The 16,363-nt window shown below is 45.4% G+C and overlaps 5 protein-coding genes across 5 annotated transcripts; 3 read left to right on the top strand and 2 right to left on the bottom strand. All coding sequences in view use genetic code 12, as the record gives it.

Annotated features, from left to right (window-relative positions):
• Positions 1 to 1,045: 1,045 nt before the first annotated feature.
• On the top strand, positions 1,046 to 4,012 carry CXQ85_000788 (Ran GTPase-binding protein; the record flags this gene model as incomplete). The annotated part of the gene is made up of 1 exon (XM_025484522.1): positions 1,046 to 4,012. The coding sequence occupies one exon, from the start codon at positions 1,046 to 1,048 to the stop codon at positions 4,010 to 4,012; it is 2,967 nt and encodes a 988-aa protein (XP_025342737.1).
• Positions 4,013 to 4,237: 225 nt separating this feature from the next.
• UTP18 (Utp18p) lies at positions 4,238 to 5,848 on the top strand (the record flags this gene model as incomplete). Its single annotated transcript, XM_025484521.1, has 1 exon — positions 4,238 to 5,848. One exon carries the CDS (start codon positions 4,238 to 4,240, stop codon positions 5,846 to 5,848), a length of 1,611 nt encoding a protein of 536 aa, XP_025342736.1.
• Positions 5,849 to 6,961: 1,113 nt separating this feature from the next.
• KCH1 (Kch1p) lies at positions 6,962 to 8,377 on the bottom strand (the record flags this gene model as incomplete). The annotated part of the gene is made up of 1 exon (XM_025484520.1): positions 6,962 to 8,377. One exon carries the CDS (start codon positions 8,375 to 8,377, stop codon positions 6,962 to 6,964), a length of 1,416 nt encoding a protein of 471 aa, XP_025342735.1.
• Positions 8,378 to 8,900: 523 nt separating this feature from the next.
• Positions 8,901 to 11,045, bottom strand: CXQ85_000785 (RNA-processing protein; the record flags this gene model as incomplete). The annotated part of the gene is made up of 1 exon (XM_025484519.1): positions 8,901 to 11,045. The coding sequence occupies one exon, from the start codon at positions 11,043 to 11,045 to the stop codon at positions 8,901 to 8,903; it is 2,145 nt and encodes a 714-aa protein (XP_025342734.1).
• A 1,976-nt stretch (positions 11,046 to 13,021) lies between these two features.
• CXQ85_000784 (tyrosine/serine/threonine protein phosphatase) lies at positions 13,022 to 16,066 on the top strand (the record flags this gene model as incomplete). Its single annotated transcript, XM_025484518.1, has 1 exon — positions 13,022 to 16,066. The coding sequence occupies one exon, from the start codon at positions 13,022 to 13,024 to the stop codon at positions 16,064 to 16,066; it is 3,045 nt and encodes a 1,014-aa protein (XP_025342733.1).
• Positions 16,067 to 16,363: the final 297 nt, after the last annotated feature.

Genomic DNA, 16,363 nt, shown 5'->3' with positions numbered 1-16,363 from the left:
CCTGTTGGAACCAAAGTGGTTGCAAAAAATTCCCATTATGTCCTACTACCCCAACGAAGGTTCAACGAAGAACTTACCATCCAACCACGTCCGTTCAGTGCTTCTCTGGTCTTCAATAGGCGACTCTTCCACCAGCACATTCCAACTTTTTGACTTTTCCATGCCCCAAAAACCATCCCAGCCATTTGGGAGAAATCCAAAGCAGCCTTTCCCCCAATCAATAATCTCGACCTTTACTTTTCTTCACGAAATTGCTGGAAATCCACCTACTCTATGCTCTTCTGGACGCTGAGATTGGACCATCCAAAACCCACCAATCACATGCAATCCAAGAAAATTGAACCTCCCATCCTTCAACTTCAATTCCTCCAAAACGACCCAACCCTTAAAAAATTGATTTCCTCTTCATCCTTCCCTTCTTCGAAGGTTCTTCATTTGCACCCATACTACTTCCAACTTTCCTGCATATACTACCAGTCTTGTGAACGTAACGCTTAGAGATCGTTTTATTATTTTTTATATTTTTTTTTTTCTCTTTGCGCCCCACCTTTTTGTTTACTCGTTCGACAGCAAAAAAATCAAATCGCACACCTCACAGATAACTATGTGGGTCACGTGACTTCAACAAAAACCACCCCTTCCCACCACCATCCTTCCATTTTTCAAGTCTTCTACTCATCCTGGCCGTTTCCCCAGGCCCAACTAACCCCTTGACCCTCTCCACACCTCTCCACAGTGCCTGGATCCGCCACCACAGGGTGAGACAAAGACACGTCACGTGACCACATCACTGAAAAAAAGCCAACCCTCTCTCGCTAAATTTTTTCCCTACCAACTCTTTCAAATCTAAACCTCCATACATAACCCTCCAAATCAACCTTAACAAGCCTAGTACTCCCCACCTGTCTTGTATAAAAATAACCCTAGTATTCCTTCCAAACCTCATTAGTAATCTAGGAAAGTAACACATCGCTCTAGTCCAAACGAACCCTTCCTCCCGTCAGCGATTCAACCCGAAACCCACACCCACTGAAAGCGCCTTTCAATGGACCAGCAAATTCAACAGGCGGTTGACATTGCGCTAAGCGGCACAGCAGATCCAAGCCTAAAGAGCCAGGCGTTCACATTTATCAACGAAATCAAATCCACAGAACAAGGGTACCAGACATGCTTTGATCTATTGTTGGCTGATCCTCTGAAGGGGATCCACTTGAACGATGGGCTTAAGTTTTTCATTCTACAAGTGATTGAAGAGAATACCGAGAAGCTTGGCGAGCAGCAGTTGTATGACTTGAATACTCGCTTGTTTAAGTACTTGGATCTGTTGGTGGCGGCTGACCACCATGACCAGGTGCACTTGAAGAATAAGCTTAGTGACTTGTTTGGCAGTCTATTTTGTTTGGCCTACTCCCAGATCAACACAGAATTCATCAAGTCGCTCTTGATGCTTATCCAGTCTTCCAACCTTCTAAGCATAGACTACTATTTAAGAATCCTCATTTCCATCCATTTCCATATTGGCGATAAACTCATTTCCCGTTCGAAGGAGGCCCAGAACCGTTCTAACGTGCTCAAGGACTTGATCCGTGAACGTGACATGCCCCAGTTGGTTGAGTCGTGGAAGACTATCTTGACCACTGTGAAGGATACCACTCTTCTAGATAACGCATTGAAGGTTGTGGGTTCTTACGTCAACTGGATGGAAATCAGCATGTTTATCCAGAACGGCTTTATTGGCATCATTTACGAGTTTTTGAAGCTGCTGCCGCAGCTACGCAACCAGAGCTGTGTCACTTTGGTCGAGATCATCTCCAAGAAGATGAAGCCTGCCAGCAAGCTAGAATTGATCAACTTGCTTGATTTGACTTCTGTCATTGGTTCTCTTAAGGATGACGATTTGGACTTCATCGAGAACTTGGCCAAGTTGGCTAACCAGATCGGTATCGAGTTGGCTATTGTTCTTGAAAACGATGGCTCTTTGCTTAATGATATCAATGTCCATTTCCTCAAGTTATGGCCTACCATCCTAGAATTCTTGGGCCATGAGTATGATGATGTCTCTCAGCAGATCTTCCCATTTATCCAGGCTTACTTGCTTCTAGCCAAGAAGTATAATGACCTCAACTCGGTGGACCTTCTCTCTGCTTTGCTCAAGAAGATCATCATCAAGATGAAGTACGATGAGGATGCCGATGCATTCGATGACGATGAACAGTTTGCGGATGTTCGCTCCAAGTTGAAGACCTTCCAAGACACCATTGCCATCTTGAACCCTCAAATGTACCTTGAGATGATGCCAATGATTATTGAAAACTCCATCTTCAATGCTTCATCTGATGATTGGCCTTCTGTTGAGTTAGGTCTCTACGAGTTGAGTAACTTCGGCGACTCCTTGAAGAATAATCTCGTCAACTTCCCTAAAACTGAGATCACAACTTCTAAACCATACCAAGAAGTGCAAAGCTTTTTGATCAAGATTATAAACAACTTTACCTCGATCAATCATCCTAAGAATCACCTAGCATTTTTCGAATTAATCATTCGTCATTTTTCCACTAAAAGTTTTAACAACACAACAAACACCAGCATTGATGAACTCGTGATCAAGATCCTAGAACTTTTCTCTGAGTATGGCTTGTTCAACTCTCTTGAAAGTGTTCGCTTGAGAACTTGGTACCTCTTCTTCCGTTTTGTCAACATCACGAAGCCAAAGTTAAACGACTATTTCTTGGAGAATCTATTGATCAAATTCCAGCCATTGCTCGTTATCAAGGCTGAGCTTCCAACCAGGGATGAAGATGATGATATTGTTGAGAATGGTAACTTCAGCAGTCAGTTGTACTTGTTTGAAGCGCTTGGAATCCTTATTTCAATGGCTGACTCGCCTGATGCCACTGCCAGATCCATTGACATTCTCTTCAATCCCCTCTTCAGCAGCTTGGAAACCTGTATCTCTCGTGAGGACAAGGATGTGAATCCTCTCATTCCTTTGCAAGCCAACCATCTGTTGATGGCTCTTGCTACGGTCACTAGAGGTCTTGACACTCAGGCTCCTGGTAAGTCCACCGCAGCTAAGCATGACGCAAAGGTTGTCGGAAAGGTCGGCGATGCAGCACAGGTTGTTTTGATCACCCTCGAAAACCTCAACAAGTCTGAGAACGTCAGAGATGCCGCTCGTTTTGCATTTGCTCGTTTGATGCCAATCTTGGACGTGCAGAGCAGCTCTCACTTGAGCAAACTTATCTCTTTGATCTTGGCATCTCCTAAGTTGAAGATCAACGAGCTTGGGGACTTCTTGAGTTTTGTTGGCCAGATTGTCCATCAGTTCAAGGACAACGATGGTATGTTCCATCTCTTGAATGATTTGATCACGCCAATGATACGTAAGATCTTCGAGCTTCTTTCAGCCGATGAGGAGAATAACCCTCATGTCACAAGAGATAAGTATCAATTGAAGAAATCGTTCCTCAACTTCATCAGCATAGTGGTTATCAACAACCAATTTTCCTTGTTGTTGACGGAGACAAACAAGCCTATCTTCCCTCAGGTTGTGTCTTCCATAATAGAATACTCGCAGGATTTGAACGACCTCCCCACCGCCAAGCTGGCCATCGTTCAATTTGGCAATGTCATTGCAGTTCTTGGATGCAACAACGGTAAGATTACCGATGCTAAAGATAAGCTCAGCACCACCTTGGCGCCTATCGAAGGAATTGACGAGTATTTGATGGAGAGCACGGTGAAGTTATGTTTTGAGTTGCCATTTTCGAACGCAGCTTTCGACTTGAGCGAAGCCCTGCTCCGTAACTTGGCACAGGACCTCTCGTTGCTTCTCAAGACATACCAGAACCGTCTGTCCCAAGGCGAATTTGTCAACTTCCTCGTGAACTACTTGGTGAATGTCGGCTTATCGCAAGACCTCACAAACGACTTTGGCCAGAAGTTGGTGGATATGGATGCAAAGCTGTTCAAGAAATACTACGTGACATTTTTGAGCGAGCTCAAGAAATAGCATCGATGTATATAGATGGCAGAGGCAGAAGCATACGATACGAATGAATTATAGAAATATTTAATACACTCATCAAATACTAAAGATATATTTTGGAGAAGTCCCTAGTACTACCAGACCATGGCTGGTGTACGGATCTTATCTCATCACTAAAAAAGGCCCATCGCATCACCATCGCAAATACTCAAGTTACCCAAATCAACGTCAAACCCACATATCCTTAATATGCCAGATACTCTAGACGGGGCCAGACCGAAGGACGAAGAAGAGTTGGAGCTTGAAAAACTCGTTTTTGGTGACAATGCCGGTTTTGAGGCCAACCTTCGAAAAATCGAGAACCTCTATGAATCTTCAGACGATGAACAAGAAGCTTTAGATAGCTTGTCAGAAGGAGAAGAAAGTGAGGAAGAAGAAGGCGATGAAGATATGTTCTTCCTTGACGAAGGCGGTGATGCTGATAACATTCACGAAGTCGAAGTCAAGGACGATGATGGCATGGATGTGGATGAAGATGAAGATGAAGCAGTATGGCACGACTCTGACGATGAAAAACACACTATTTCGGTCATTTCTGACAGACTGAAGAAGCTCAGGCAGCTGTACGAAGAGACGGCGCTCCTGGCTCCAGCTTATGTGGCCAGACTCAGGTCCCAGTTCGAGAAGATCTTCCCTAGACCAAGCTGGGCAGATGAGGTGCCAGAAAAGGAGAACGACGACAGCGATGCTGAAGTCTTGGGAGACGAAGATGAAGAATCCGAACCCGATTTGGGTAAGAATATCAAGGGCTTGACGCAGCTTCTAAGTTCCAACAGCAAATACGTGAAGCTGAAATCTGCACTTCTTTCACCTACTAAGATCCTGATCCTGAGACTCAAGGACGCCAACATCACCCGCCGTGGCCAGGGCCCTATTTTGGCCATGAGCTTTCATCCTCTGCATCCACTTTTGCTTACTGGTGGCATGGACAAGACACTCCGCATTTTTAATATCGACGGTAGATCCAACAAGCTTGTATCTTCTGTCTTCTTCAAGGACGTGCCCATCAGAAGCTGTCAGTTTTCCCCAGACCCAAATTCCAGTCTAGTCTACTCGTCTGGTAGAAGACGATACATGAGTAGATGGGATACTACTACCGAGGCTGTGGATAAGGTGCTGAGAATGTACGGTCAGGAAGAGAGCCAGAGATCGTTTGAATACTTCAAAATGAGTCCTAAAGGCAACTACGTTGCTTTGCTTGGTTCCAACGGTTACGTCAACCTTCTAAACAGCAAAACTACACAACTTTTCAGAGCATACAAGGTCGATGGCTACGTTGCAGACTTTGAGTTCACAAAAGACGAAAAGCTTCTTATCGTCGCTAACTTTGCAGGTGACGTCTGGGAGTTTAACCTTCAGTCTCCAGACATTGATGTGGTTCGTCGTTGGACTGATACTAGTGCCGTGGCTGTCACCAAGATCGCCTTGGGCGGTCCAACCGACCGTTGGTTAGCTATCGGTACAAAGAGTGGTGTCATTAACTTGTTCGACCGTACAATGTTTGCCACACTTTCACAAGGACAAAATCCTAAACCTTTCAAGAGCGTGGGTAACTTGGTGACGCAGGTATTCGAGGCCAAGTTCTCTCCAGACGGCCAGATCTTATGTGTGGCATCGAAACAGAAGAAGGATGCCCTCAAACTTGTACACTTGCCCCTGGGAACAGTTTTCGCCAACTGGCCTACGAGCAACACGCCGTTGGGCCGTGTTACATGTGTGCAATTCTCGCCAAATAGTCAGATGTTGGCCATTGCCAATGATACCGGTAAAATCACCCTTTGGCGTTTGGACCACTACTAGCATATACATAGCACATACAAGCATAGACGATAACAGTGTAAGAAGAATGTAGGAAATGTAAGAGATGGTTTTCAGCAAGGAACGTCTTAGCACGATTGAGATATAGAGACAGACTAAGATATATTAGGCTTCATCCACGACAAGCATAATGTCCAAAATAACATCTTTTCGGATTCTTCAAAGACCCCATTCTCGAATTACCCCAGTACTTGTTAAATAAGGATCTGTCCATCTTTGGGGCAGACCAGCCTCTAGCAGTCCATTGAGAACCAATCAGACCTGCCATAGATAACCTACCGTGAATCGAACCTTCGACAGAGGGCTCCCCTCAAAGCAGCTTCTCTATTCATTCCCTACTTAATCTTCATATGTCTTTCTTTCTTTTCATTTATTTATATATTTCTAAATATTCACACTTTTCTTCCTCAGCCAATAACTCTCGTACTACTGTCTCTTTTCGCAGCCATTTGGCGACTTTACCCATCCTTCAAAAACCCATCATGGAACGAAAAATCCAGAACCCCCACTTTCCAATAAACTGGATTGGAAAAACAATCACCCCAGCTAACCGTCTCATTTTATGCCCTTTCCTCCCTTTTCTCCCTTTTTCTCCCAAAAGTACCTCCCCTTCAACCCTCTTCTCTCTCTGTATAGTTAACCGCGAAAGTGATCTGATTATCAACTCCAACTACATCCTCATCTTCAAAAATGCCAGTTATCGGTGCACCGTATGTCTACAAGAAACCCAACCTGCCTAACCAATACTAACATTCAGAAAAGGTCATGACCGTTACAGAGACCCGGTCACTCACCAGATGACTCCTGCTCTTTATAGGGTTCGTAAACCATACTTTTGGAGAAACTTTGCTGGGTTCTGTATTGTGGGAGCTATTCCTTTGGGCGTTTATGCTTACACATGGAAGGTGCTTAACCAAGACGACTTTGCTGACATTCCTATCCCACCTATCTCGGATGAGGAGTTGGCCAAGTTGAAGAAGGAGTACGAGCAGAAATAAGCGAAGCGTCTGCGTACGAAGAATAAAATATGTACATAGTTAAGGAGGTTTATATGAATCTATTGATTTAGATGCTATGCTATGTAGTGGGTGGTCGTTACTTGAAATCCTCGGCGCCGTACATGGAAACTCCACGTACGGGGTACGGAACGGCGGCAGTGTCTTGGTCGTCATTAGATGAAGATGAGGCAGATACGCTGGACTGGTGCGAGTCAATAGAGTCTTGGAAACTGTCGCTCTTGGGAAGAAGCGGCGAGTCTGCGTCGAGTGAGTTGGCAGAGTCGTTGCGAGGAATTCCAGGTGCTGTGAATTCAGTCAACGACGACGCCGAACCTGTCCGTTTGATAGGATGCATTGGTTGGAGCGGCACTGCAACGTTGGAATCAGCAAACGGATTGGTGAACTGTTGATCTGTAGCGAACGTTCTGACCGACAGCTTGTTGTGAAGACTGGCGAACGAGTCCGCAAACGGATTCCGCTGCACATCCCTGTAAGGACTCTCTCTTGCAGATGCCAACGACGTTGTCGTATGAGCAAGAGGGGCTGGCTTTCGTAGACTGGCCATGGACTCGGCGGTGTGGTGACGAGCGAAAAGAGGGTGGCTCATCTGTACTTCTTGAGGCACCAAATCCAACAGCGACTCGGAACCAAGCAACGGGTTCTCGCGGATCGCCTCCAAGTCGAGAATACCTTCTTCGAGAATCTGTTTCTTGGACTTGTGGTTCTTTGTCACGAGAAGACGCACCTTGTCGTTGACAACATCGTAACAGTACAGCTTCAACAGCCTGAAGCCACGATGCGAGACCTTGACTCTGATTGGGATATACAATAACATACCCAACAAGAACTTGAAGAAGAAGAATGCAAAAAGAGCCACAGAGGCCAATTGGAGCGACAAAATCACCGAAAGTCGGACATTGGAGTTGGCAATGGACCTGATATTCTCCAAAATATCATTATTCTGGTCGCCGCCTGTGGCATAATACCTCAACGTAAGGATATTAATCACTTGTCTGGGCGTATCAGCCACGAGAACCTCCAAAGCGTTATCGAGCTCTTCGTAGACCAAGAAACACGCCCAGTCAAAGAACCCTTCCTGCTCAATTTCATGGAACAAGCAGTGGTAGTCGTAGTGGCGAAGACGATACATGAGTTTGGCCACATTATTAAGGTAAGCCAAGGCGATGTTCTTTGTTCTGTAGATATGGATGCCCCAGGCCAAGTGGTAAAGCATCAAGGCGTAGCGAAACAAAATACACCCTGTAAAGATCCATTTCGCCACCTTATACTCGTAAACCTGGTACTCCCCACTCGACCAGCGGTTGAACACCAAAATATTCACGCATGTATACGTATCAACAGCAAGGATGGCTAGCATAAGTATTAGCTGGAACCATTGCCAAATGTACGTGAACACGGTGCCTGCCCTGGTGTTATGGAACGCCTCAACCTTGACGATATCAAACGTCGAAGCATCAACATCCTTGAGCTGTTTCTGAGTGTTGAACGGCATGATGGGCCATGAAGGCTAGCTCTTGATCCGAAATGGTGCCAATTGACAGACGTGGTAGTAACAAAAGATCAGGCACAACCTGGCAACACACAAATGCCTTGAAGGAACCAAAAAGAATGTAAAACGGAAAATTGCCAAAAAGAACGCCGGTTGGAGAATTTCGTCGCCCTCATATGTACAATTTTAGTGTCGCAGGGCTGTTAGACCGCAGTCTCGCCAGTGCCAGGCAGGCGCCAGGCAGCAGCAGCAGAGGAGGGGCGCGCGCGCTATTTTTGGGAGACGAGGACGACATCCAGCAATTTTCTGAAACGTTAAACAGGGAAGAAAATAATGATGCGTGCCTTTTGATCGTGTCGAGCCGAGAAACACAAAGAGAGCCGAGCCAGCGATAAGAAAACGCCGGAGAATTTTGGGTTCTTAGACGAATGAGGGATTCTTATTGGGCTGGGTGCTTTGGCCTGGTTTTTCCTTTGGATCGTAGATTTTTCCCTTTTTAGTCGCGACTCGTCTGCTTCTTGACTGCCTATTGTCCATACTTGGTGAGAAGTTTCAGCGCCTCCTCCTTTAAGTCTTCCTGGTCACTGTCTTTGAGTTGGCGTAAAACGTTAAAACAGGCTTCTTTGACGGGCGGTCTGTACATGACCAAAAATTGTAGAGACAAAAATCCAAGCTTGGACCGGGCTGGATCAGCACATAACGACTTGATGCCTCCAAGCATGCTCTCATTGAGGTACGGCAAGTCGCTTACCATTCTCAAGAAGATCTTTCTATCTGTAGGCTCCAAAAATGGGATCATGGCATCTAACACTTTCTGGCACCACTTGTTGTAACGCGGTGTTTGCACCTCGATGTTCTCCACCTCCTGGTCGATTTTCTCCTGGATATCGCTCACGCCATTGGGGTCCTCTTCGTACTTCTTCTGCCACTTCTCCTCAATCTCCTGACGGAGCTTCTCTTCGTTGCTCACCCTTTCACTGTACCATTCTTCGTTAAGCCACTCAATGGTGGTATCCACTCTCTCGTGGATGTTTCCTAAGAAATAATCGAAAAGGGCTTGCCTGATGATATCGCTCAATTCTTCGTTTTGAGCCACGTCCGGCAGCTTCTCTTCATCTCCTTCTATCGTATGCATACCTCTAGCAGCCAATCTGGTGAGTAGAATAAGCCACGAATCTTGGTTCCATGTTTTGATGGCAACCTTCGTGAGTTCCTTGTTGACATTTCCATCGGCACTTTCAATTAGATCAGTACTGTTTCCACCCTTTTGCGAAAGCTGGAAGAAGTTGTCCACGATCATCTTGACGTGGTCCTTCTTTTCCTGGAATGAAAGCGCTTTAGGTGGAGGAACCGTATATGTGGTCTCGGAAGTGAAGTTTTCAGCAGCATCATCGTCATCCTCCTCATCATCATCACCACCCACTTGGTTGGACTGCTCGGTCTTGACATTGGCCAAATCCTTCACTGTATCGCTGTACCTCTCACTAACAATTTCCAAAGCCTTTGTAAGCTTCTTCACATCTGCACGCAGCAAAGCAGTGAGTGCCATAGACACTAATATGTTCTGCGGGAGAGTGGATAAGTCGAAGTTATTAAGGTCACTGCTCACATCAGTCAAACCATACAAATGCTTGTAGTCTAGCGTCTTGATCTTCTTCAGCGGATTCTCAAAGCCTTCATACTTGCGCTTCTTGATATTCTGGTCATCTGGAGACGATTCCAAGATATTCTTCTTTCTGATGTCATCACCTCTTGCTGTAAGTGTAGATATTTTCCTGTTAACGGCATTCTGGAAGTTTGGTGGCACAACCTGGCATTTGGTCATGTAATTAAGTAAGACTCTCAAAGCTCTGTCACAGTATTTCTTAGACAATTTGAACGATTCCAAGGATTCGTAATTAGACTGAAGCTTCTGGTTAGACTCAAAAGACTCAAGGACTGGAATCACACGGTCGATGAACTGACGCTTTCTACGCACAATAACAGCCAAATGATTAAGAACAGCTGTTATAACTGGAGTAACCAAGATATCATCTTGAAGTGGAGCCAAAACCTTCTCCAAGAGAGAGTGTGCTTCTGATTCCATTGGACCAGTCTTGATAAGCGTATGGCTTGGGTTGACACGAGCCAAGGAGTAGTATCTCGTAGAAACCGAACGCAGCTGGTAATCAATAACAGTAAATATCAACTTAAGAAGCTCTAACTTCGAGTCTAAGTTTCTCACCTGGTCGTGTTCTTTATCGAAGGAAGGCTCAAAAGGAAATTGCAGATCAAACTTGTAAATAAGGTCATTCTTGAGGTTTCGAAGATTATCCCAGATATTATGGCTGCCGTCGTTGTCGGCAACATAGCGGAACACAAGCTTGTATAAGGTGATACTCAAGTCTATCACTGCCTTGAACACTTCAAGATCTTTGGTCTGGGCCAATGTCTTTACAGGTACCAAAGCATCTATGGCCAAATCAATTTTAACACCAGCAGACACAATTTCAGGTCCAGCGCTAAATGCTTTCTTAAGGAAGAGGGCACACCATCTCTGGATGTCTAGAGATGGATGGTTGACCAAATTGAGGATCTGCTTGACGACCTGGGGGAACATGTCGGAGTTGGAGAATGCAAGCTCGCGAGCTTGATCCAACTGAGTAAGAATGGCTGCGGCCTCGTCTGCCATTGTGGATGTAAATGAAGGTATCTGAGGATTGTGATGTTGACGGTGAAGACTGGAAAAGTAGGTGTAGACGCACGTGTATTGGGTCACGTGCAAATATTGGTAGTATTGTAATGGCACCAAAGCGACGGATTTGGCTGTGATGATGACAGTAAAGAGATGGGAAATGGGGAAGGAGGTCACCAGAGTCAGGGTATCATAGGTTTCGTTGGCGGGTGGTTGTTTTGCGTGGAGGTATACTAAGAGAGGTAGTAGTGAGCAGTTCAATGTAGATGTCAATGGAAGACCCGGAACAAGGTGGAAGTATCTTATTAAAGGATCGATAATATGTCTATTAATATAGTGGTTACCATTTCTTTATGGTATTCTTGTTCTTGGTGTTCTGGATCAGGCCTATCGTTGCCTCGTGGGTCCAGCCTTGGCTGCGAAACCACTTCGGACTACAATGGAAGGCAAATGTGATACAATGGTTAAAGGGATTAAATGAAGGTAATATTTCCATAAATTGGTGAATTGGACTTTTAGTGGTCTTCTTTTTGGGCAACTAAAGTGCTTTTAGTAACTGTTAATTGGCTCATAATGTAAAGAGGCTTGTAAGCACCAAGCCCAGTCATCCAACGACACTACGAAGAAAAACAAGAAACAGCTTAGTAGGGTAACCAAAATTGGTCAAAACATGAGTGACTTGCATTTAACGAATTATGACCATTCTTCACTTAGTCAAGTTTAGCGACTAAGGAATTGACATACTAAACGACCGAACTTGCTGAACAACTCTCCCCGAAAGCACCAATAAAGACACAAACTGATCATCAGGAGCATAATTAGACAGCTTTTTAAAGGTTAAAAAGAGAACGAAGGTACTTAAGTGTGTGGATTCATCATGCGAATCATATCGTCTCCATAACTCCAACCCACCGTCAAACCATACCACAAGAGACCTCTAGAAACACTTAGCACAAATATAAACTCACCAAAACCTACCGATCCACCTCTGAATTTCCTAAAAGTCCCCCACCATCCACTCTCTTCACTTTCCTACCTCACTACCACAGTACATACCGGTAACCACCATAACCACCACAAAAAGCACTTCCAACACGCGATCCACCTAGCCATCACGTCCACCAAAGCCCCAAAAACAGCCAAAAACAATACCTACCTAGCCATACTGAACCTAAAACATCCAATCACCCAATCACCCTTTGCTTCCTCCCCTTCCTCTCCAGTCTTTCTCTTCAACCTTCCCTCGTCGCATGGCTGCGAAAAACGGTAGCGCAACAGAAGCACGGCTGGCGCAAAATTACGAGAAGAAGCATGGAACCACGAAACTGGGGTAAAAGTCCGAGCCCAAAATTACCATCCCTCAATTAAACACGTATATAAACCCCCAAGACCCCCACCGTTTTTTTCTACATAAATTTCCCACGTCTGCGTGGCGGCTGGCGCTTTTTTGGGGTCTCCACAGTCGACTTACCTTATCGGGTCCGGGCGGTTTCCGAGAAGTCAGAACCCTGGGGAAGTCAAACAAGGAACCAAGAAGATGAAAGATGGTAAGAGATATATATATAGAAAAAAAAAGAAAGAAAGGAAAAGACAACTTTCTACCACTCAATTCTCTTTCTATTCTCTCCCCCTTTAATATCCTCTAACTACTGGCCTTTCCCTCACTTGGTGGGCCCTGGTAGTCAGGGCTCGGTGCTCGCCTGATTCGCACTCCGTATCTTTCAATCATTGTCAGTGGTTGTATCCTTTTTTTTTTTTTTTTTTCAGAACAACACCACCTTCAAGCCACCCTTTAGTGATAAGAAAGGGCCACATTAAACTTTTAGGTTTCTTCGACTTTCCTGAACGAATTTTTGCTAGCGTGTGCCATTCAACTGGTGTTTTTTTACGTCGCTTGCAACTTTTTGTATAACGTCCCACATTCCGTTTGTTCCTTATCTTATCTATGTTCCATTGACAAACCACCAAAAGTTATGACTGCTACTGAACATTCGGCAATGCTGGTGCTGCCTGCTCCTACTAGCCCTCCTATTACCGCCTCGACGAATGACCTGGTGCCTCGCGTGGTGTCGTTGAACAAGTTGACCATGCTCCATGAAGAATCACTAAGAGACCGCTCCAATGACCGCCTGGGCTTGGCTGACCATTGCTCTGAACCGTACTCGCTTGCTCCTTCGATTGATGAGAAGGTCTTGCTGGGAAGCCTCAAGTCGGATCCGGGCTTGTTGGGGCACGATTTCGAAGATGGCATTCCTCGTCTCTCGGGAGTGAAGAGCAAACGCCTGTCTTCGGCGTCCAACGACCTGGTCCATGAAAGAGACAGATTTAGAGCTAGGTTTCATACCATGAACACTGCTGCGGCTGATAATCCTATTGACGAAGAGAAGTCTACTGAGTCTGAATGTGAGGTCTGCTACGGTATCAGTTCTAAAACAAAGAAACTAAACGTGGAGGCTGACTCTCCTTCGTCAATATACTCATACCTGGAGCTGCTTTCCCCGCTAGACCCAGCTTCTGAATACTTTTCCACCTTCCTACCGCCTGTGCTGGATTCCGTCAACGCTGCTCGTGAAATAGACGTTAGAACAATCTCCCCTACGCGGCTTTCAACAGTCTTCCAGTGGTATTTCAATAAACCGCTACCGCCTACCAACGAGATGTTCCCATGGCTTCACGGCCTCCACCCTGAAAATTTTACCCAACGGTCGTTTTTCGTTTTCCAGCAAATGGCACATACCCAAGACGCTGAAGCTACGTCTAATATTGACTTCAATATGCATTTTGCAAGACCCGAAAATGCTAGATTCCTTATATCCATTGACGCTGACATGGACACTTGCCCAGAGAAACATGTCATTCATAATTCCATTGGGTTGGATGAGGTGCTTAAGAAAATTGAGTTCTCTAGAAGGGAAGTGGAGAAGACTATCTTGTCTTTTGTTTTGCAGATATTCGGCGACTCTTTCTCCGCAAAAACCCTAGAGTCACTTGCAACCACGATCACTAGCGACTGCTTCATCACAGGTTTCATGCCTGAGTTTCTTAACCTTGATCCAGACAGGGGCATCTCTTTGAGAAACTTCCACATTCAGGTCGCCAAGCTGGCTCGGTGTGCCGACTTTGTGGTTTATGCTTCTCCTAAAGCCCAAGCTGAGGGTAGGTCCAAGGCTGCAAGTGTTGCCAGACTCCTTCGACTTGCACAGGTTGTCGACGAGAGAACCAACCCCAAGAAGTACAGTGTCTTTTTGCTCCAGCCACAGGAAGCTTCAGAGGCCGTTGAAAACGCTTTTGATATTTATACTCCCCGGCCCACAGCGAAGGCCAGAGAAATCCTCAGTTATGACAAATGGACTGAACTCTTCCACCACTGTTTCAACCATATGAAGAACCATTACTTCCCACTTTGGGATTCAAATTTGCAGCTCAAGGAGAAGCTAGAAACTACCGTCATGTCTGCTGCTTCAAGGTTGCATCAAAACGTTTGGCTGGGAAACGCATGGGATCATGAAGCTATGGTTCATTTATTGCGTCTGGAGGATTATCCGGAAGCTATTAAAGAAGATTCCAAAGATTATCCAAGCGTGCCACCATACTGTGAGCCATCTCGTTCGACAGTATTCCATGATGAGCTCACGCCGCAAAACTTTGGAGAGTCATTACCAAAGCCAAGAGCCCATTGGAAGCTTTTTGTCCACTGTCATAACGATGCAAAGTTCCCTGACATTGATTTGCTTTCACAGTTACTTTTCAAGTACACTATCACCACACATAACGCTGCAGAAGTTGACGATATCCACCACCTTGACTTTCCCTCGTCTGGCTCCATCGGTATAGGTGATTGCAAGCAAGAAAACTTGATGTGTATCGTCAATACCTGCAAGTTGTTATACCTTTATTCATCTTCAACCACACCAGGAAGTTTATCTTCCCTTATTTATTGCTCAGACGGGTATACTGAGCTGTCGTTGCTCATTTTCTGTTATATCATGTACGCTGAGAACGTTTCTTTGAGCGATGCCATGATTCAAGTCCACCTGAATTACGGAAGACCATTTTACATCTTCAGCAGTGACGTGGTGATTTTGCGGAAACTTGAAATCCTCATGCGGAAGTTTAGTCCAAAGAATCCTATGAAGAAAGTGCAATGGAATGAGCTGGAAGTGATCACCAGCAAGGAACTCAACGAGGTTCTTCTAGGCCCCATCAGGGCACAACCCGCAAGGCACATTCCATCTAAGTTTCGGTTAGGCTACATCCGAAACGACTCTGACAGTGACTCCTCAGATACAGAGGACGACGAGGAGCTTAACGACACCTCGTCGTACCTTGATAAAGATTGGGTAGAAGATGTGGAGGGGTCGTTTCCTTCGAGAATCCTTCCGTATCTATATTTGGGTTCGCTAAAACATGCAAACAGTTTGGCACTCTTGTCTCGGCTAGGAATTAAGTGTGTGATTAGCGTTGGCGAGAACCTAGATTGGCTCCATGGTCACAAATTCCAGCACAATAATGACATCGTCATCGATGAGCTAGACAACGGCAACATTGAGCAGTATACGATCGAGCCAAAGGAGGCTGGCCTCAACCGCAGCAAGGTCCGTTGCTCAGTACAGCTGGTGATGAAGGTGAACAATCTACAAGATGATGGAATTGATGAGCTCAGCAATGCGTTGCCGTCGATGTTAAAGGCTATTGATGAAGAATTCAAGCGAAGCCATGGAGATACGAAGATCTTGGTGCATTGCCGAGTTGGGGTGTCGAGATCAGCCACGGTGGTTATTGCCGAGGTGATGAGGCGCCTTAGACTCAGCTTAGCCCAAGCGTACTTGTACGTGCGTGTTAGGAGATTGAATATTGTGATCCAGCCTAACCTACGGTTCATGTATGAATTGTTCAAGTGGGAAGAAGAAGAAGAAGCCAAGAAGGCCGAACGAGGAGCGGTGATTCGAAAGATCGACTGGTTCATGATGTGCCGGGAGATCGAGAAGTTGAACCTTCCGTACTTGAACAGCCGGTGAAGTAGTCCGTGACCGAAAGAGATCTGAAAGTAGCCCAAACAAGGCTACCGCTGACGTCAGAAGAAGGTATGTGATGCGGCAACAAAGCGAACGCATATAACAATAAACAGAAGACGTTGAGAAAGAGAATGGGAACTTAGGGAACCCTCCGACCCCATGAATCACGCCAGAAGTGTGAAACCACAAAATCCACTTGCACAGCCGCCAATGTGAAAAATACCACTGCGAAACGCCCATCCAAGGCACACACTGAACTCCAGCAACCAACAACGACAAGAAAAAACAAAGTCAAAGAAT

The sequence above is a fragment of the Candidozyma haemuli genome (genome assembly GCF_002926055.2).
Source record: "Candidozyma haemuli strain B11899 chromosome Unknown A_2014730914, whole genome shotgun sequence".
Lineage (NCBI taxonomy): Eukaryota > Fungi > Ascomycota > Pichiomycetes > Serinales > Metschnikowiaceae > Candidozyma > Candidozyma haemuli.
This window is presented reverse-complemented; position numbering and strand designations above follow the sequence as displayed.